Source organism: Neopelma chrysocephalum, unplaced genomic scaffold (assembly GCF_003984885.1).
Source record: "Neopelma chrysocephalum unplaced genomic scaffold, ASM398488v2 Primary Assembly neopelma1_93, whole genome shotgun sequence".
NCBI classification, from domain to species: domain Eukaryota; kingdom Metazoa; phylum Chordata; class Aves; order Passeriformes; family Pipridae; genus Neopelma; species Neopelma chrysocephalum.
In genome coordinates this window covers 234,026-255,476 of record NW_020897755.1, presented here as the reverse complement: position 1 = coordinate 255,476, position 21,451 = coordinate 234,026, and the positions used below count along the sequence as shown (strand labels likewise).

General features: G+C 53.5%; 2 protein-coding genes across 5 annotated transcripts in view; one reads left to right on the top strand and one right to left on the bottom strand.

The window, feature by feature from the left end:
* The first annotated feature begins 3,416 nt into the window (after positions 1-3,416).
* NAGPA (N-acetylglucosamine-1-phosphodiester alpha-N-acetylglucosaminidase) lies at positions 3,417-13,347 on the top strand. The gene is made up of 11 exons (XM_027693676.1): positions 3,417-3,586; positions 3,806-4,291; positions 6,932-7,071; positions 7,609-7,717; positions 7,956-8,084; positions 8,898-9,106; positions 9,879-9,926; positions 10,099-10,227; positions 11,160-11,291; positions 11,442-11,502; positions 12,019-13,347. Exons 1-11 carry the CDS (start codon positions 3,417-3,419, stop codon positions 12,239-12,241), a joined length of 1,836 nt encoding a protein of 611 aa, XP_027549477.1. The 3' UTR covers positions 12,242-13,347.
* Positions 13,348-13,659: 312 nt separating this feature from the next.
* The window catches only part of SEC14L5 (SEC14 like lipid binding 5), a 39,394-nt gene continuing 31,602 nt past the window's right edge, over positions 13,660-21,451 (bottom strand). For all 4 annotated transcript variants that reach the window (XM_027693643.1, XM_027693644.1, XM_027693642.1 and 1 more), the window contains 5 exons: positions 21,099-21,233; positions 20,563-20,700; positions 19,608-19,850; positions 18,697-18,875; positions 13,660-17,673 (listed from right to left, as the gene is read on the bottom strand). In XM_027693643.1, coding sequence (XP_027549444.1) covers positions 17,568-17,673; positions 18,697-18,875; positions 19,608-19,850; positions 20,563-20,700; positions 21,099-21,233 — 801 coding nt within the window. In that variant the 3' untranslated portion in view covers positions 13,660-17,567. The remainder of the gene's footprint in view (positions 17,674-18,696; positions 18,876-19,607; positions 19,851-20,562; positions 20,701-21,098; positions 21,234-21,451) is intronic.

The following is a 21,451-nucleotide window of genomic DNA, read 5'->3' as shown; positions in this document are numbered from 1 at the left end:
ACAGGGATCATCCGGTCCAACTCCTGGCCCTGCACAGACACTCCAACAATCCCACCCCATCCCTGAGAGTGTTGACCAAACGCTCCTTGAGCTCTGGCAGGTTTGGGGCTGCGAAAAAGCCTCACTGTCCCACGCTGTCCCACATTTTAATATCATTTTAATGCAAAGTGCAAATTGCTTTTCTCTTTACTTCCTTGAATAAAGTGCAAATATTCTGTCCTGCGACAGAATGAGGGACTGGATTCCTGCACGCTGTCAGGCACAACAGCCCTGATTCCACACAGCCCTATTTCCTGGCAGGTTATCAAGCTACTTAAAATCACAAATGTATGAGCTTTCTGGATACAGTGACTGGAGTTTATGAAGGTACAGTGCAATAAAAGTCCTTTTGACCTATCTAATCTTCAGAGCACTTAGCTGGAGAAAGATAAATATTTTGAGTGCAGTCATCTCTTCTGGCTGAGGCTCTGAAAACAGGAATGCACTTATGAGAAAGACATTTTGAGAGAGAACTGATTTCTGCCTGTAAAATTTTTCCTATTTATTGAATAGCAGTTGTGTTTTTCAAAAGAATTTCCTGTCTTTTCTTCCTGAAACATTTCAGAAAGTTTTGCTGTCTACCCTAGAAATAGTCTATTTAAGCTCCATTCCCAGTCCTCCTCCACTTGATGGACTGCTGTGAGTGCAATAAACAGAGACAGAGCAGCCAAAATCCCTCTGACTGGTGGAACTTCACTCATTCCAGGAGTCTCCAACTCAAATGTCTTAAGCAAACCTCACAAAAACCTGCTGCTCCTTTGCTACTTCTACTGACACATAAAATATGTAGTACAAACCTTTTTAAAAATTGCATTTTCTGAATTTGCACTGAAAATATTAACACGGAATATCTAAGTAATAAATATTTGCACCAATCACACCTGCACTGTGAGAGTATGGACTAACAGTCCTCACAAACACAACCAGGGTTCAGAGCACAGAAGCTGTGCTGTATCATCATGAGATAAATTATTGCCATTTTTAACAGCAAGGTAATTTACTTCTTATGTTTGTTCTCCTGTTTTCTCAATTTCTAAAGTGCAACTCCTGCTACAACAGAGATGAAAGGAGCTTGTTGCAGAATAGCCTCAATTTGGAAGCAATTGTAGGTGGCCTGAAATGCTGCAGGTAGCCCAGTGCTGAGCCCACAGCCTGTTTTGGTGCTGCTGAGACTCTCCTGGGCCTTGTTCACTGCCCTGGAGATGAAAAGCCTGTGATTTTTCACAGGTAGGACTGGCCTTGGTGTTCCTCTAATGACCACTATGCTCTAAAATATGAAATTCATTTTATTCTCTTCGGTACCTGCTGGTATTAGTATCAGGTGATGGCTTTAGAGCCTGACTTAGACTAAGACCTACATTAGGTTTAGGGCTGTGTTTTCATACCAAAGCCCAGGACAGCTCAGCTCCTGAGATTCTTTCAGCCCAGTGTGGTCACAAGGTGTTTGCGCAGCAAAGTACATACTTGTACATACATACAAGTACATACTTGTACTTTAGACTCTGTATTTTGGGGAGGTGAATGTGTTTGTGCCATGCTTGAAATGGAGACTTGTTATTTTTAACAACAGGTAGTTATTTCCATCAGTGACGAAATCATGTCTCACCTCAAACAAACACTGAAATTCTGGCAATGCCACCCTTCCCTCTTTGAAAAGCTCTGCAAAAACAAGTCACTTATACTCCACTTACACTTAATATTAGTGAGGTGGAAGGGGCTGCTTTAGAGAGGAAATTAACTGCAAAGAAAATTCACTATATGGAGAGGAAAGACTATTGAGTTTTCAAATACTGCTTTGTTTTCATTCCACTTTGCAAGAAGTTTCTGTTCCCTGTGGATTCCAAAGGCAGCTTTTGGCCTGTGGGTTCTACACCCCATGTTATGATCCCGGCCTCTCTTGAAAGCTGCAGAAAAGACAGAGTGAGTTTGGGAATGGGGTGAAGCCTCCTGAACCCTTAGTTCCCTGCGAAAAGTTGAAGACCAAGCATGATCCTGAGTGAACTCCTGCAGTACTCTACTCATGCTTTACACAGAGCTGAGTTTAGACCATGGAAACCACATGTAGTCCGCCCTGGAGTTCCACGGGACAGCTTCTTTGCAGCTGGAGACACGAGCAGGACTCCTGCAGCTCTCCACAGCTGAATGAAAGTGGAGATGTAGTAACCCATTAGCTAAGATATCAATTCAGTGGCTTGTGCTATAGGAGTTTCGTGGTTAATTTGTGAAATAAAAGTACATTTTTCCACCTGCAAGGTACCTGAGACAGCAGCAAGCTTACCTGTACCAGGTACAGTTACCCTGGGAGAGCTGAGGCATTATCCCTGTTTTGGCACTAGCCATGGAAACATCAGCTTCTCCACCTGGAATACGGCCTTGGGCTTGTGGCTCCACTGCCCTGCTCCCCCAGGCACAGGGGCGATACCTGCCTTTGGAGCACAACATTTACAGAATCAAGTGCCTGAAGAAAGCTGGAGAGGGAATTCTGATGACGCGATAGAACAAGGGGGAATGGCTTCCCACTGCCAGAGGGCTGGGTTAGATGGGATATTGGGAAGAAATTCTTCCCTGTGAGGGTGGTGAGGCCCTGGCACAGGTTGCCCAGAGAAGCTGTGGCTGCCCCATCCCTGGAAGTGTCCAAGGCCAGGTTGGATGGGGCTTGGAGCAACCTGGGCTAGTGGAAGGTGTCCCTGCCCATGGCAGGAGGTGGAACAAGATGGGCTTTAAGGTTCCTTCCAACCCAAACCATTCCATGATTCTAAGATTTGCTGTTTTTAATCCAGTATTTGACTCAGACATTTACTGAAAGAGAAAAATCCCAGGTTTGTAAACCACCTCTCATTTTCATCCTAACTCTGCCAATGTGTACCACACGATCCAGCCACTGAAGTTACAGTAGGAAAACCCATATCTGCCCAAATCATCCCCTTGATGTAGTTATTTTTCCCCTCTGGAAACTAGACAGTATCCTAATCCTCTGAACGAGGACGATGGAACTGCAGTGGCTGTAAGGGCCCTATGTGCTGTGTTGTGTGTGAGACACGGGAGTGTCAGAGCTGGTGGGGACAAGGAGCTGGACCCTCGCAGTGCTGTCCCGGTCCGTGTCCCTCAGGGGTCTCTGTCCCGGACCACCTCCCTCAGGGGTCTCTCTATCCCGGACCATCTCCCTCAGGGGTCTCTGTCCCGGTCCGTGTCCCTCAGGGGTCTCTGTCCCGGTCTGTGTCCCTCGGGGTCTCTGTCCCGGTCCGTGTCCCTCAGGGGTCTCTCTATCCCGGACCATCTCCCTCAGGGATCAATGTCCCGACCCCGAACCGACCCCCGCCCGTTCCCGCCGCCCGCCAGGGGGCGCTGCCGGCGCCGCCCGCCGAGCGCCCGCCAAGATGGCGGCGTGTGGGGCAGCGGGGGCCGCGGGTGGGGGGTCCGGGCGGGCGGCGGGGCCGGCGGGGGCCGGGGTCGGCCTGGTCCCGGGCCGGGGGTCGGGCCGGGCGGGGGTCGGTGCGGTCCTGGCGCTGGCGGTGCTCGGCTGGCTGCAGGTGGCCCGCGGCGCCGGGTGAGTGTCCGGGCACCGCCTGCCCCGGGGCGGGGCCTTCCCCGGCTCCCGAGACCGGGCTGGTGGTGCGGTACTGAGCGGGACAGACCCCCCGAACCGCGGTGATCACCCCGGGGACACGGGGGAAGCACGGCCGGGGTGTCAGCGGGGCCGTGCCCCCTCGGAGCCGCTCCCGTCCTCCCCGCTCGCAGCCTTGGCAGCCGCGTGTTCTCGTTGCAGGAGCCCCCCCGGCGACCCCGCGCTCCAGCCCTACTCCCCGGGCCGGCACGGCCCCCGGCACGGCCACCGGCACGTCCGGGACTGCCAGCCCCGCAGGTACGGCAATGTCACACACGAGGCGTGGCCCGGCGACACCAGCACGGCCGGCCCGGTGGCCGCCACCAGGACGTTCGTCTCGTACCTCCCCCCCGAGGGCAGCGGCCGCAAGGTGCTCTACGGGCACTTCACGTTCGTGAGGAACCCCCTGCGGACCCTGTCGGTGCTGGAGCCGGGCGGCGCCGGCGGCTGCCGGGAGCAGCGCAGAGCCACCGTGCAGGAGACAGCCCAGCTCGGGAACTGTCTGGTGGCCCAGAACGGCGGGTACTTCAACATGGACACCGGAGAGTGCCTGGGGAACGTTGTGAGCGATGGGAAGCTGGTGAGGAACTCTGGAGGGCTACAGAACGCTCAGTTTGGCATCCGGAAGGATGGCACCATGGTGTTCGGGTAAGAGCTGGGGCTGTGTAGAGAGCACTCTCCACGGTGAAGGCTTTTGGGCATCACTGGGGCAGGAAGCTCATCCCAGGCACTGCCTCCTTGGCTCTCCCAGCTGCAGTAGAAGCACACTTTGAATGCAGAAGTTAGGGATGTTTTACCCCACGCAGCTATCTCTCCTAGGATGAAAGGAAGCTGGATAAGTTACTGTGATGATCTCTAGCTGGTTAGGTTCCAGTGTCTCCTCTCCCAACATACAGCAAGGACACTTGATGGTGGTTGAAGTGGGGGAGGGCTCTGTCCTCCCCAAGAGAAGAGACAGAGTGGACTCTGAGTCTGCTCTGGCTGCAGCACAGAAAGGCTGGGCTTGGAAAGAACCTCAGGAGGAGCCTCATCCAGCACAGGTTGGCTGGAGCAGGCTGCTCAGGCCATGTCCAGTGGGTTTTGAACATCTCCGAGGATGGAGACTCCACATCCTCTCTGGGCAAACCTGTTTTCTGAACACTTCAGGGATGGTGACTCCACCACTGCCCTGGGCAGCTGTGCCAGGGCCTGACCACCCTTTTCATGAAGAAGTTTTCGCAATATCCGTCTAAACTTCCTCTGGCACAACTTGAGGCCGTTTCCTCTCATCCTGTCCCTTGTTCCCTGGTAGCAGACCCTGACACCCCTCCCCCCCCCAGCTTCCCCCTCCTGTCAGGGAGTTGCAGAGCCAGAAGGTCCCCCCTGAGCCTCCTTTTCTCCAGGCTGAGCCCCCCCAGCTCCCTCAGCTGCTCCTGCTGCTCCAGCCCCTTCCCCAGCTCTGATCCCTTCCCTGGACAAACTCCAACCCCTCAGTGTCTCTTGTCTGAGGGGCCCAGAACTGTCCCCAGGGCTGGAGGTGCCTCAGCAGTGCCAGCACAGGGATGGGCACTGCCCTGGGCCTGCTGGTCCAGCCACACTTTAGCTGGTACAAAGTAGGTGCCAGTGGCTTTATTGCCCACCTTGGTGTGTGACACTCCCCAAGCAGCTGGAGACAGAACCCTCAGATGAGGAATAGCTGGCAAAGGAACTGTAGTGCTCCCTGGAATGAAGGGCCCCAGGAGCTGCAGCAAGCCTAAAGGGCCCAGAAGGGCTCCCAGGGTCCTTCTGATGGTCTCAGAAGATGGAGCAGCAGCCTGGAAGCTGCTGCAGCTGCTGGCTGCATTCCCCACCCTTCTGGTAGCTCCCACCCAGGCCTCAGTGAGGGTCCCTGCAAAGCCACACTGACTGTGCCAAGCCAGGGCTTTATCCTGCAGCTGTTCTCTGAGAGCCCTGAGCACCAAGGCCTTCACTTCTGTGGCACAGGGGCTGCCTGAGGTGTAGTGAGGGGGCTTCTGCTGAGGGGACCCACAGCAACTGCAAGGTCACTGTTGGTCCTTAACCTCAGCTCTGCCCTGCTCTCTCCTGCTCTGGCAGAGTGTCCCTGTTAGTGGTCCTCGGTGGCTTTGTGGCTCCCAAACCATGACCCTAGAAATAGTTTGAGTGTAAATAATTTGGGCTGTCAGGGCAGTGGGGAAAGTAATTCACCCTTCAGTCTTTCACTGCATCATCACCAGCAGGACAGAGCACAGGGCACACTGTTACCCCCACCCTGCAGAGCTGCTGCCCCTTTCTGGGCTGATAATGGGGGATTTCAGGCTTTAAAATGCCCAAGCTGTTGTGTGGTTTGATCCATTTTCAGCCGTGTTTGTGTTGTCTTTGTGTTCCCATGGGGAGAGGGAGTTCTTTTTGCATGTTTTTCATTCAGGTATTTGCAATTACACTTTTTTACAAAGCAAAACGCTTTGTTTGCCCACAGTCATGGATACTAAACAATTAGAAGTTGAGCATCCAGTTCCCACAGGACATCAAAAGAGTCAGTTTTAAACCCAAAAGCACAGGCAGAGCTTACAGCCAGAGCTCAGCTGTCCAGCTGCAGCCCCTGCTCGTGTCTCTCCTGTTACAAACATCACCCAGCACCAGGCTCTGGTGAGGCAGGTGTTACTCATCACCCTGATCCTTGAGAGAGGAATATCCCTTGGGAAGCACCCCATGGTGACACACAACACCTGGGCGTGGAAGTGGCAGCTGGGCAGCGCTTTTACTGCCTGGCTGGTTGGTGACAGGGTTTGCTGTCTGGAGGAGCAGAGGAAGCTCTTCCCAGATGGAGGGGAGCATCCAGCTGAGTCTTCTCCTCCGTGCAGCTGCAGGAGGCTGGATGCTGTAGCTCCAAATCCTCTCCAAAGCTGTTTGGTGTCGCAGTTGTGGAGGATGGAAGGTGACAGGCAACAAGATGTTACAGCTGCTTCCACAGATCCCTGAGCCTTTGGCAGTGGCTCTGGCCTTGTGTTCTGCCAGATGCTTTCTGCCCTTGTTATCCTGGCTCAGGTCCACTGGCCACATTGCTGGCAGGAGTTGTTTCAGGCACAGTGGCCTGGGACCATCATGAGCTGTGGGTTTGTGCAGAAGAGCAGAGAACAGAGGCCACTCTGGCTGTTAAAGTGATGTTTCACACTTCTTGGCCTCTGGTTTTGGATGTAACTACCTTCATTCCAACACCTTCTCCCCCTCTCCCTGCTGCTGGCAGCAGGAGAGGCTTTTACATGACACTGCTGTGACTGTGGGTAACCCCTCCTGCTCTCTCTTTCCTAGTTACCTGTCTGAGGAGGATGTCTTGGATCAAACAAACCCTTTTGTGCAGCTTGTGAGTGGGGTGGTTTGGCTCCTCAGAAATGGAGAAGTTTACATCAATGAGAGCCGGGACGCCGAGTGTGGGGACACTCAAACCACAGGTAAACCCTGGGGAGCCTGGCCATGGACTGTCCTTCCCACAGGGCTCTTGGAAGGAGGGGCACTTTCATGGAATCATGGAATGGTTTGGGTTGGAAGAGATCTTGGAGACTGTCTTGTTCCAACCTCCCTTGCAATATCCCAGGATTCTCCAAGCCCTGTCCAACCTGGCCTTGGACACTTCCAGGGATGGAGCAGCCACAGCTTCTCTGGGCAACGTGTGCCAGAGCCTCACCACCCTCCCAGGGAAGAATTTCTTCCTAATATCCAATCTAACCTGTGAAGAGAAACTCAGAGAAGTTGCCTCTTACAGGAGTTTAAAACTGAGGGCTGGTGAATCCCTTGCTTTGTCTCTGTGCCAGACAAAAACTTAATCAAGAGCACTTCTCTGGGGCTTGGATGAACAGGAGGAGCCCAGGCTGTGCTCTCACTGGTTCAGTTCAGATGAGCCCCTTGCTGGGAGCTGTTTTGCAGACAGAGGTGTGTGACCAGCCCGTTCTGGCCCAGCTGGGGTGTGAATTGTTCCATGTCCTGCGCAGGGACCTTCGACAAGTTCATCAACGTGATCTCGGCCAGGACTGCGGTGGGACACGACCGCCAGGGCCGGCTGGTCCTGGTCCACGTGGATGGACAGACAGAATCCAGGGGGTAAGGGCTTGGGGAAGGTCTGAAATGCCTGAACTGGAGCAACTCTGCAGCTGCCAGGGATGTGTTTTAAAGTAGAGACTCACAGAGCTCAAGGGAGCCAGGGAGGGCTCACACAGCCCCCAGACAGCGAGTCAGGGTGGCTGGGATGGGAGAGCTGCTCCTTCCACCAAGGAGAGGGACAGGCTTCTACCACAGCAGCTTCATTGAAGTCAATCAACAAATCACCTTTGCTTTGCAGGGTCAACCTGTGGGAAATGGCAGAATTCCTGAAGCAGCAGGGAGTCATCAATGCCATCAACCTGGATGGTGGAGGCTCTGCCACGCTGGTCTTGAATGGGACCCTCGCCAACTACCCCTCTGAGCACTGGTAGGTGCTGGTGGCTCGTGCCCAGGGCTGCACAGGTGGCCCTGCAGCTCCTGTTGGGATGCAGAGCCCAGTCCTGCCCCCAGCTCAACCAGGAGGGCACAGCAAAGGCAGGTGACAGGATCTGGGGGAGAGAGAGGCTCTAAAGTTTTAAGCAATTGAGTGACTCCATATTTTTTCCACTCAGTCATCCAGGATTAAAGCTGAGCTGGTTTCAGACAGGCAGCAAAGCTGTGACTGAGTGGCCTGATGTGGGAATCAGATAAGGCAGCAGCTCTTAGACTGGGAGATCCAGAGCTGCACTTTCATGGGAATTAGAGAGATCTGTCAGCAGCTTATGGAAGTGAACCACTACCTCGGAGATCCTGCCCTGCCTCAGGGCAGAACCTAAAGAACATTTTACTTTAAATTCAGCTTTTTAGTCATCTCTGACTGTAAACATGGAGGGATTTAACACTCAGTTACCATAACTGCAATGATATAATTTATATCAAAGCAAATAACATTCAGGGAAAGGTGTGTTGGATGCCAAAACTGGGGAAGCTGAGACTGCTTAAAGGGGGATTTTGTTTGTTGCTTCTCTAATTCCATGTTTGAAATTACTCCTATCCAATGGGGATTTAATGGTTAGTTAAAACACCGGCTCAAATCTAGTTTTGTGTTTATATTTTCCTATTATTAACATTCTTGTTGGCCAGTGTGAATGGGGATGACAGTCTGTGGGGTTGTATCGGCTGGTTCTGGGTGGGGCTGGGGCAGCGCAGTGTCTGCACAGCTCACGTGTCCCCCCCTGTGTCCCCTCCTGTGTCCCCCCAGCTCCTTTGACAGCACGTGGCGCTGCCCCCGGCGCGTCTCCACCGTGGTTTGTGTGCACGAGCCGGGCTGTGACCCCCCCGACTGCAGCGGGCACGGGCTGTGCCAGGCCGGGCACTGCCGCTGCTCCGGGGCCTTCTGGACGGGCCCTGCCTGCGACAGCCTGGACTGTGGCCCTGCCAACTGCAGCCTGCACGGCCTCTGCACCCCCTGTGAGTCCGGCACGGGGGCTGTGGGTGCTGCCCTGGGCGCTGGGAACGTCCTGGGCCTGGCTGGGGGTCGGGGCTGCCCTCCCCCTGCCCTGCAGCGGCTGGAGCAGCACTGGGGATAAGCAGAACATGTTGCCTTCAGGAGCCAGCAGGGCTGGGCTGGGCTCAGGCCTGGGAACTGGGCCTGAAATAAGCCTTGATGTCAAACTCTGGGCCTCAGTTTCCCTTTCTGCCCCGGGGTTGCTTCAGGTTTTTTTAAGGCAGGGCAGTGTATTATGGTGCGTGGCAGCAGCTGGTTCTGCCCTGTCCCTTTACTGTTCCTTCTTTACTTGTCTCTCCCACTTCATGATTTTTATCACTGTGCCATTGCCACTTCTTCATAAACTCATTTCAAAGCCAGGGACTGCTGGAATGTTCACCCCCAGCTTCTGCCCCTCTGTGCTGCTCAGTCCCGTTCTCCTCTACCTGTGCTCTGGTTCAGCTCTCATTCAGGTGTGCACCAGTGCAGTGCCTGGGCAGAGCTTGGTGGGTGCAGGGGTGCAGCAGCTGACCCAGAGTTGATCCCAGGGAATCCCCTCCGCAGGGATTCTGCTGCCTTTGGCAGCTGCAGTGGGTGAACCCACCCTGGGTGTGAGTGCAGGGTTCCTCTTCTGGGCGTTTCCTGGCAGGGGTAAGGGGGCACCTCAAGAGGCAGAGGCTCCTAATTTTGGGTCCCTGCTGTTTCCAAGTGGTTTTTTTTTGTTGTCATTAATGGCTGTTCCATGTGTTTGCACAGCTGGGTGCCTGTGTGACGCCGGCTGGACTGGCAGCAACTGCACAGAAGGTAAATACTCACTGCACTGCACTCTGCTTCTCCCAGCCAGGGAGAGGGGACTGGGACCACTTCCCAAGAGGGAGCAGGGAGGGAAAGGCCAAACACACCCCAAGCTGTGGCTGTGCTGGGGCGTGTCACTGTGTAGTGAGGGCCCTGATGACGTCCCCGCTTGTCTCTGCAGCCTGTGCTCCTGGTTTCTATGGGGAATCTTGCAGCCAGAAGTGCCAGTGCCAGCACGGTGGCTCCTGTGACCCCGTGCATGGAGCCTGTTCCTGCCCCCCTGGGTTCTATGGCACCAGCTGTGAGCACGGTAAGGGCTGCTCTGAAGGGCCACCTGGGCTGGGAGAGGGTTTTGTGTCACCTCTGAGCCACCTCTTGTAGGAAAAGCAAGAGGGAGCTCTGCCAGGGGGGCTCAGGCCTGAACGTCACAGCTGGAGTGTCACCTGCTGGCTCCCAGCTCTTCCTGTCCTACCCAAGTGGGCTAAAAAGGAAAGCAAGGGCAGAGAGGAAGGAGGAGTTTCCTTCATCAACAGAAAATTGTGGTTTTCTGTTTAGTCTCAGCCCCAAAACTCCCGAGTGTAGAACAGGATCATCCACTGCTCCAGGGTGTTGCACCAGGCCCTGCCTGTAGCCCAGGCTTCAGGTGATCCAGGTCAGTGTCTGTGGAGTGCTCCAGAGGCTGTTGTGCCATCCCACCTTCCTGGTGTGGCTGTCCCTGTGCCAGTGCTGATGGGGCTGGTGCTATTCTCCCTTGTGTCACCACTCCAGCTTCTCTGAGGCACTTGGGGCCCTGTGGATCCCAGTGAACAAGTTAATTACAGCAGGGTGTAAACTCCACGTGTGCCTCATTCCATTAGGGATGGAGTTCCAGCCTGGGAATGCTTAGGCAGCTCCATCCCAGAGGAGTTGCCCAGAGAAGCTGTGGCTGCCCCATCCCTGGGAGTGTCCAAGGCCAGGTTGGACAGGGCTTGGAGTAACCTGGTCTAGTGGAAGGTGTCCCTGCCCATGGCAGGGGGTGGGACAAGATGAGCTTTAAGGTCTCTCCCAGCCCAGACCATTCTGGGATTCTGTGATCCCTGAAACTTCCCCCTGACACACAAAGGGGCAGCAGAGAACTCCCAGCGTGGTGCTCCCAGGCTGCTGCAGGCTCAGCTGAGCTGGAGGAGCTGCAGCCACAGCCTGGGTGGTTCCAGAGCAGGTGGAGCTTTGGCAATGACCAACCTCTTTGTGTCAACTCCCCAGAGTGTCCCCTGGGCTGGTTTGGGCCCAGCTGCCAGAGCCAGTGTGTGTGTGAGCACTCGTGTCCCTGCGACCCCCAGACCGGCAGCTGCAACACCACCCACGACAGGGCACTGCAGGAGCAGCTGCTCAGAGGTACCTGCAGGGCCTGGGGGTTGTCAAAAACAGTTGAAAGAGCAGCCTTAGTGCTGGTTTAGTCACCAGCTCTGCTTAAGCTTGTTTTTTTTCAGTGGAATTTTACACCCTCCTCCCCAACACTGCCTTTCTTCCCTCTTTGTTTTCCAGCTGGACAGTGTGTGGCTTCCCAGAATAAGGAAAGGAGCAAAGAAAGATTCTCTCTGTCAGAGTAAGTGGGTGGTACACAGTGTGTGCCTCAGAGGCTGTCACAGAGCATGGGAGGGGCTCAGCCTGGAGAAAAGGAGGCTCAGGGGGGACCTTCTGGCTCTGCAACTCCCTGACAGGAGGGGGGAGCTGGGGGGGGGGTCGGGCTCTGCTCCCAGGGAACGGGACAGGACAAGAGGAAATGGCCTCAAGTTGTGCCAGTGGAGATTTGGGTATTGGGGAAATTTCTTCATGGAATGGGTGGTCACAGCTGCCCAGGGCAGTCACCATCCCTGGAGGGATTTAAAAGCCTGTGGCTGTGACACTTGGGAACATGGGTTAGTGGTGGCCTTGGCACACCAGGGGACTTGATTATCTTAGAGGGCTTTTTCAACCTAAAGGATTCCCTGATTCTCTCCTGCCTGAGAGCAGGACCACAAACTTGGGAAGGCTGAGGGCAGTCCTTGACAAATGATTTGCACCCTGGGAACATGTGACACAGGCCGAGATGTTGCCTATGCGGGTTTTTCTTGTCCCCCAGGAGCACGTGGCTGTCCCTGAGCTGTGGCCTGGCCCTGCTGCTGGTGCTCAGTGCCCTGGGGAACGTGGGGCTGGTGCTGAGGGCGCGGTCGGAGCGGCAGCGCGGGGACTATCGGTACCACCCCCTGAGGGACATCAACGGGGAGGCCACACACACCCCCAGTGCTGCTGCCTGGGAGCCAGAGGACACTCGGGAGCCAGAGGACACTCAGGACTCACTTTAGAGTCCCAGATGGGAAGAGAGGAGGTGTTTCACTGTGCCCCCTGCACAGCCCCTCAGCACTGAGCGGGACAGAGTCACCGTGCCTGAGGTGACCCAGCCCAGGAACGCCCCTCGCTCAGCCACGGCTCCCTCTCCTCTGCTGCTCCAGCCCCAGCCCCCAGGGCTGCATCCCCAGGGCCGTGATGGGATGCAGGGCACTAGGTAAGGGAATCCCACAGCAGCAGCAGGAAAGGAAACGGGCTGGTTCCTTCCTAACCTTGAGGGATGCGGGTGAGCAGTGCCAGCCACAGGCACCTCAGGAAGGTCCCTGCCCACCTGGGCAGTGCTGAGTGGTTGTAAGACTCAGCAAGGTAAACTGCCTCTAGCACAAAGCTGGGTTAAGGAAGCTGGTGCCTAAGGGTGTTAGAGTCTATGTCTGCCCTTCCCTGGTGAGCTCAGATTTTAATCAGAAAAGTGACAAAACGTTTTAAAATGCTGAAGCAGGTGCAGCACCCAGTGAAACCAGAGCCCTCCTCCTGGCCCAGAAGCGTGTGATGGGCGCTGCATTTTGGGGAGGCTCTTGCAGCTCAGCAACAGGAAAAGCCTTGTCAGGTCACAAGTTCCATTGGTGCATCTCTTGTAGCCCCAGCAGCCGATGGGCTCTGGGGGCTCAGGGACTGTCACCAGCCAGGGAGGGGGACAGGCAGGGACAGCCTGGCATGGCTGGCAGGACACGGCCTGGGCTGCCCTGCCCCAGCTGGACTCTCCTCAGAGGGACCACAACCAGCAAGTTCTTCAAGCCCTCCCAGATCCCAAACACCTCATCTGGAAATCCAGAACCCCTCCTTGCACAATTAAACTGGAACAGTGTTAGAGTTTGCTTCCACTGAGGGAAAGCCAGCCTTTAACGTGCCCCTGGGATGCTGCAGAGGGGTTAGAGCCTGTCTGAGCCCCGACACCCACAGATTTATGCACTCACTCCCTTTTTACCTCTCCATGTAAAGGATGTGTAATTTCTGTGCCACTGTTGGCATCAGATCAGCCTGTAACCAGAAGACTCTATTTTTCTATGATTTACAGAAGATTATTTGAAATTGAATAAAGTCTATTAGTGCTACCTGCCTGAAACTCAGATTCCTGATGTCCAGCTGCAGAAGGAGCCGTGATCCTTTCCCAGTTAACCTCAGCCTCCCATTGGAACCCAGGGGCCTTTTATTTTAAATAACAGCCACACTGCAGGATGTGCTGTCCCAGCCCACTCTGGGCTAGGAAACTAAACAAAAATGCTGGTTCTGCAGGGAAAAAGGGACCATTTTAGTTCAAGAGCAGGAATAAGTGACTACAAGCCAGCCTTACCTCTGCTTCTGGGGGAAAGAGCAGCACCCAGGCTTAAATTTCCAGTTTCCCCCAGTCTGAACAATTGCATCAAACAATTCCACGTGTTCTTAGAGATGCTGTTTTATTTCCAACATACCCAAAGGTACAGCTCTACCAGGACCCACAGACAGTCACTGAAGCACATTTGTTGTCAGGGAACACGTTACAGGGCCCAGCAGTTTGCAGAGGGCTCTTAAAGGAGGTTTGGCTGAGAAAAATGAGGATTTCAGTAAATAAAACCAAAGCCAGCTGCAAGGGAGAGAAAGTAAGTAAAATAATTAATGCCCATTTAACTTACACATGTCACTAAGAACTTGGAAGTGGGTGTTGGTGTCACTAAAAGCCTGTGCATGTGACACAATTCCAATTTTGCCTTCCAAGAGAGAAATAATCAGGCGTGAGGATCGTGACAAAGGTGTTGGAGGAATATTAAAGCTGAATCCATGCAGGAATCTTTGAGAAGTGCTGTCAGTTAAGAGTCGAATAGCTGCTCCTTGCATTAATTGCTCACAGTATAAACATCTGGGATATGAAAGCAGTGTGTGCCTTCTGAAAGGAGGGATTCCCTGCCTGGAGCATGGCTGGCACTTCCTCAGCACTTCCCACCCCAGCAGGGTGGACAGCTGGGCTCAGCACTCCCCACCGGGAATTCCAAGCTCAGGAGGTGGTACAGATTTGGGACGAGCGGATTATGACTTTTTCAAACCAAGCTGGGATTAGAAATTCTTATTCCAAGTTGGTTTTTCCCTGTTCCTGAAAGGGAACTGGTTGGACGCGGCAGCAAACGCTCCCAGCGTCACTCCGGGCTCCCTCACCTGGGCACAGCCGGGAATTCCCTTTCCCAAGAGAAGTGAGTCCAGGAGCTGAGGAACTCCTGAGAGGAGCTCTGGTGCCTCCCTGGTGACCGAGAGCCCTCGGTGCCGGGTCACAGCTCACCCGTGCCCCGAGAAACGCTGGAGCCGCCCCTGGAGCCGCCCCTGGAGCCCCGGAGGCTCCTCTGCTGCAGCGGGAAAAAGCCCTTTTCACCCCTGAGAGGCAGCGAATGTTCAGCCAGAACGGCCCAGGACTGCAGTGCAGCCGTGCCCTGAACGATCCAACATCCATCCTCGTGCCCCATGTCTGCCTTTCCCAGTCGTGCTGGGACAGACACCAGGAAAAGGGGCGAACCTGGAGGAATCACTGAGAACAAAAGGTTTCACCTCTGGCTGTATTTAACTGTAAACTCTGGCACAGCCCTCTGCACCCCAGCACAGGAAACACGGCAGCAGCTCTGAGGTAGGTGTTGTGTTTGCATATGGAATATCTGAAACAGGGAGGCCCCGATTTACTGGGAGCTGTTTTTTAATTACCTGAACACAGCCCGAGCTCACTGGCTTTGCTGCTGGGGAGGGAGCAGGGAGGGCCTTGCTGCATCTCCAGTCAGCACCCCAAGGTTTTGCCTTAGGAGAGGATCCAGAGGATCCAGAACTCCTCCCAGCCTCAACTCACAGGAAGCTGCTGTGAAAAAAACTGATTTTCTAAAGCACACTGATGTCATTTGAGGGGAAAAAGGTGATGTAGAAGAATTCCATCTCTGGTATCGGCAGTTCACAAGGTCAGGTTTAAAAAGCACAGCACAGCACCAGCCACAACATCCAGGCTGCTGCTCCCTTTCTCCTGTTAACATTCAGGAAAAATAGGGAAAAAATACTGGATTATTCAAATTGGTTTCAAAGTAAATGGGTAGGTGGGATAACCCAGGCAGCTTTGCCAAGGGAGAGGTCACAAGCTGCTTCCCAAACACACCTGTGCCGTGATCTCATGGGCAGAGAAGCAGCACTGACAAGGAACATGAGGAAAAACTAGGATTGGGATGTCCCTGGAGCCAGGAAGACTCCGTGGGACCAGCCCTTCAGGCCTCCCTGGCTCCTCCAGAGACCTGCCAGAGCTGCCAAGTTCCAGGTGCCTCACTGACAAGAGTTAAACACCCAAAACTTTTAGTGTGGGGAGAAAACAGCGCATCCCACATTTCAAAATAAAATTTAAAAATATCCCAGTGTGAAGGAAGAGATTCTTAACCAGAGGAAACCACAGGAAACAGGAACGTTGCCACCGTGGGACGTGAGCAACCATGTAAAAACTGAGCCCCAAGAAGGTGAAATCCTGAACCAGCACAGGGAGGATGGGCTGGGTTTGCTCCTGAGGCTTTGGGAGTTGGTTGAAACTCTATTTCGAGCATCAGAATGAATTATGGATAAAGGATTTTCCATGAGGGATACACACATGCACTTTTACTGTCGAAACTCCTGATTTTTCAGAGGAAAGGTGATACTTGTCCCACACTCTCAGACTCCATTTATGCTGAAATGCTGGAGACAGAAGTTGCACTTGTGTGGGACAAATGCTAAAAGTCCATGGAACAACTGGGGAATCCTTGGAAATCAGAACTTCCCTGAGCCCTGCAAGGTGGGAGAGTGATTCCCTTGGCTCCAATCCTTTAAAAAAAAATCACCAAACAACTCACAAACACATTAAGTTCTCATCTCTCATTGTTCAGAATATTTGGGCTCCTTTGGCAGCACCTGGTGCTTCCAAACCAGGAATTAAACCAGCAGGGTGGGAAGGAAGGACTGCCCAGATTCCATCAGCCTGAATGAAAACTCGGGGAGTATTTGATGCCTGTTCTCATTTTGTTGCCACGGGGACAAGAACAGGGATAACTTTGCTCCCCAGCCCGACCACACGAACCACCAGTGGAGATGAGGGACAAACACGGGATTTTTGGTGTGCAGGAAGACAGTGAATCTTCACGACAACTCCTGAACTCAATCCTGGCTTCTTAATCCTAAGAAACAGCCCAAAAAGCACTGGACTCTCCCCTTCCCTTGCAGGGAAGGTGACACAGCCCTTACCCCAGTGCTCTGCACGGTGCAGCCCTTTTTGCAAGAACATCCAGTGATCACAAAAGATTGGGATTTAAGTAGAAAGACTTCTTGGGATTGAAGACAACCAGTTATTCCTTTCTAAAATCAAAGTTCATCCCATTAAAAAAGGTGGCTAGATTTAATAAATAGTCATTTCTGACATTATAAATAAGTTAAAAATTAATTTAAAATAAGCTAGCATTGAATAAATAGGCTTCAGTAAGTGCTTACATACATACAGGCCTCTTTGAAAGGTTTCAAGTGAGCTCATGTTTTAAAGAAGCAAGTTCTGCAGGAACTGTAAGCAAGTTACTGCCAGAAAATCTTGTGCCTTCAGGAAATCAAATATTGCTTTGCTTAGCCCTTTAGAATTGGACTCAGTTCCCATCCACTCAGGGATGGGACAGACCTACTCATTATTGCTGTAAACCTGAGGAGAAAGAACAATAGTTTACCTTTAGGAAGATGCCACTTGCTGGAGGCAGATTCCCTGCCTGGACTTTCCAGAAAACTGTTTTGACTTTGTCCCAGCAGGGTTACAAAAATCCACCACATTTCCCAGTAACATCCTGCCAGACCAGGAGAGGTTTTTGGTTTGACCTGGAAGTGATTTCTGAACTCTCCTACCTGTACCAAGGTGTCCTTCCAAGGCCCGGCCCCTGGAATGCCCAACTCGACTGTCCTGTGGGCACCCAGGAAACTCCAGTAGTTTTGCTACCCAGGAATAACCAAAAGGTCCAACAAGTAAGGCAACATCAGCCTCCTCTGCCACACACGGGAAGGACCGATGGGAGAAGCCCTTTGGAGCAATCCCTGCCAAGGGACATCCATCCAAAATCCACAGGCGGTGAGAGAGAGCACTGAGGGGCAGCAGCTGCTCCAGAACTCCAAACCCGCCGTTGGAATTTCAGGTCTTGTGGTTTAAGCAGCTCCCAGAGGCCTCTCTGTGCCCAAATGGCTGCGACACAACTGCCCCAAGGCTCAGCCCTGGAGCTCTTTGGTTTGGGGCTGGGAGCAGCTCCGGGGGCAGGAAGGCCCAGGTGGTGTTTCCCTGCAGCCTTGGCTCTGCTATCTGGAAAGGTGGGAGCTGCTCTGGGACTGGCTGGAAGATGTCGTGACTCCACTCAGCTGGGAAAAGCCGCTGTTGCAAGATTCCAGGCTCGACATGGATCCCCTGGGATGGGACAAAGCAGATGTGCTGTTAGGAAGGCAGCAATTAATGGAGAACTATTCCCCTGACAGATCAGTTTACCCTCTATAGTGCTTGTACAAGTGCTTTTTGTTCCATCATTTTCCACTTGCTCTCTAAGAATCTCCGTGTCATCATGAAAAATTCATTAGAGATATTTTTCCCCAGTTACAGATATTATTCCTTGTCCCTGGCTGTTGTTCTGAAGAGGACAGAGCTGGAGCCTCTGCAGGGCTGTTTTTGCTGTCCCTGAGCAGAAAGGAAAACTCCAGTGCACCCCAAGTGCAGCAGCCACTGTGAGCCCAAGGACTGCAGGCTGCTGAACACCAGAGTCCCAACTCCAGAGTGCCCAGCCACTGTTTCCAGCTCCTGCCAAAAGCAGGCTGGGCTCAGTTAAGGCAGGAAGACCACCAAGGAACGTGTTTGCATGACTGGAGGGAGGTGTTTGCTGCTGCTCTGACTCCACAGGATCTGGCCAGGTCACCACCTGCAAGTCTGTTCTGCCCAACACTTCCTCCAGCTCCAGGGAAAGGTCGAGGTCTCGCAAAGAATTCAGATTAACAGGTGACTGGGAAGTGCTTTCAGCACTAAAGGAGGCCAGGCACACTGTCCCAAGGCTGACTGTTCACCTGCTCAGAAGTGCTCTCTGAGTCACTGCAGACATCCTTCTCTGCCAGACAGAGTATCTGGGAAATAGCCCAGCTGATATTTGAGTTACTCCAAAAGTAACTTCTCAAAATCTCCCCGACTAAGATAAACCTCCTGAGTCAAAAACCTCCTGCTCTTCTGGCAGCTGCAAGCAAGACCTGAAGCACAAATTCCTCAGGTGGACACACAGCCAAGGGGGCCCTTAATACCTACAGCACTAAAGGAGACTGTGCAAAATGCCACCAAGTTTGTGTCAAAATTATCACCAATGACCGCTATCCAAATGTTTAACTCACACTCATCGCTCTCATTTGGCTTCCCTAGTGCAACTCATGTAGTAAATGCCCCTAAATGTCCCACCTGAAGTCCTTGGAGGCCAACACCTCGTAGTAGTAGATGAGTTTGCACTTGTGGCCGGAGCCCTGCAGGGAGGCCAGCACATCGTCCACGCGGGGCAGGCTGGAGCTGGAGCAGGGGGGTGGGCTGTGCATCTTCCACTGCAGGATGTAAAACCCCGGCCAGCGCGTCACGTGGGAGCCCTGGAGAGAGGGAGGGACACCAGTGACCACGGGGAGTCCTGGGAAATGGCTGAATGACCCAGTGAAGTCAAAAAAACCCGATGGAGCTGATGGCTCTGGGCACAGGTGTCACCTCCTTTACCTGCCTGAGACACTCCCCTGCAGTGCCAGTAAAAAAGGTTCTTTTCCATTAGGTTTTTATCATGGAGTCTCTTTCCAATGGCTCACTCTAAAGCAGCCCTGGGACAGCAGCCACTTTCACAGGGAACCCAGAGAATGATCACAGAATCATGGAATGGTTTGGGTTGAAGGGACCTTAAAGCTCATCCAGTGCCACCCCCTGCCATGGGCAGGGACACCTTCCACTAGCCCAGGTCGCTCCAAGCCCTGTCCAACCTGGCCTTGGACACTTCCAGGGATCCAGGGGCAGCCACAGCTTCTCTGGGCAACCTGTGCCAGGGCCTCATAGCCAAAAATTTCTTCCCAATATCCCATCTAACCCTGCCCTCTGGCAGTGGGAAGCGATTCTCCCTTGTCTTGTCCTTCCAGGCCATTGTCCAAAGTCTCTCTCCAGCTCTCCTGGAGCCCCTTTAGGCACTGGAAGGGGCTCTCAGGTCATCAATTCCTTCCTCACCAGCAGCTCATTTTGGAGTTTGCAGGACTGTGAGATCCTTGCCAGCCCCCAGACCCCTCTGACCTGGATGCTCTCCCCAGACCCCTCTGAGCTGGATGCTCTCCCCAGACCCCTCTGACCTGGATGCTCTCCCCCTCCCGGCAGACCAGCGGTGACTCCACACGGCTGAAATCCACGCCCAGCACCCAGGTCCTGTCGATGAGCTGCACATTGTCCCCAGCACAGGGACCTGGTAACGTGGATTCTTTGTGACTTGGCTCAGGAGCTCGTTTGGAGTGGAAGAGGCTGAACACCACGTCCCCCTTCAGGATGTCGAAGTCCCAGGTGATGACGGATTCCCCTTCCAGAATCTCCACGACTATCTAAAGCAGGGAGCAGAACAAGCCCATTGCAGAGTCAGGTGGCAGCCAGGGTGCTCCTCCCCACCCGTGGAGCACACACAGTCCTTCAGCTGGCTGATGGCCTTGACTCCCGAGGAGGATACAGAGCATTCCCATTCCCAGTCTCCTGCCACAGTACATCTGCTCAAGTGTTTTCACCCTGTCTCTTCCCATATTAGAGTTCCTTGTAAATCAGTTACTAGTTCTAGGAAAACCTCTGTGGAAAAGAGGCACAGGACACAGCAAAGAGCCAAATCAGACTCACTGTCCATCAGTGAGAACAGAGGCCCGATTTGATACTCAGGTGGCTCCTTTTTGGGACATTCTGTTTCCTGCTGACTCTCATCAGGCTGTTCCCAGTGAACACCTTCTTACATTGCCCCCATTGCCCTCCCAGCCACGCTGCTGAGAGCTGAACTGCCACAAGGGACATGGAGGGACCTTTAATTCCCCCAGGAGGAGGAGGAAGAGAGTGTATCTTACAGAAGATCAGGCCATAGCAGAGACAAGTGACACTGCTTCTCAAAGTGCTGTTCTTAACTCCCACACTTCCAGCTAACAGCCCTAACATCATCCTTCTAGGAACAGCACTGCTGCCCAGCCACCTCCTGCTCTCCCTGGGGGAGCCCTTTGCTGCTCTAGTCAGCCTCACAAAAGGAACCCCCTCCCTGAGCCCAGGAATTGGGGTCTGTACCTCGTGTGGAGCTCCCCTGAGGACACTTGCAGAATGGTAGATGGTTTCTGTCCACAGCCGGATGTGATCAGAGTTCTCTGGCTCGTCCTCGGTTTGATACAGTGACTTGGGGACAAGGCCACCTTCTGGGACAGTGCACTGGGCAGAGGACACACAGACAGGAGGGTTCATGGTATTCCAGCCAGAAGGTACAAGTCCCCTGTCCCAGGAACACTCACCATGTGTCAGACACAGAATAACACCCTCAGCTGGGCTGGGGCTGCACAGGGGGACTGAGTTTACTGGAACCATCCAGGTTTATCTGAGCTCCATTTAGAGTTGACCTCTAATCCCCTTCTCCAGGACAGCATGCCCAGGGCAGCACCACCACTTCAGGGTGGTCTCCCAGGCCCAAATTACCTGCCCCGTGCCCAGAGCAGGGGTATCCCAGCCAGCACAGAGGTTTAACCCCTTCCAGAAGGCAGTGGAAGGCCAGGGTGGTGAGGAAGAGGGAATCAACTCCAGATTTCACCTGCACAGCAGCAAAGAACACTCACCATGCAGTCTCCTCCCAGGAAGTCTGGGATCACCTCTTTATCCACATAGTCCACCAGCCCTCCTGAGCCCTGGTAGTTATTCCCACTGTAAATGAGGAACTTCTGCCGCGTGTTCTCATTGATAAAGGGACTGACCTGAAAGAAAAAGGGGACAGAAGACATCACTGTCACTGAAGGAAGTTAGAGACAATGTTTGCACCATCTCATAAGGATGCTTTAGGCTCTAGACTGGAAGGTCTCAGCAGCAGGAATGCAGTCCAACAGGAGCTTTGAAATGCTGAAGTACTTCCCCAAAGGAAGGGGTACCAAATGGGAAGTGAACTCTGACTGGGGTATATTGGGGTATATTGTCA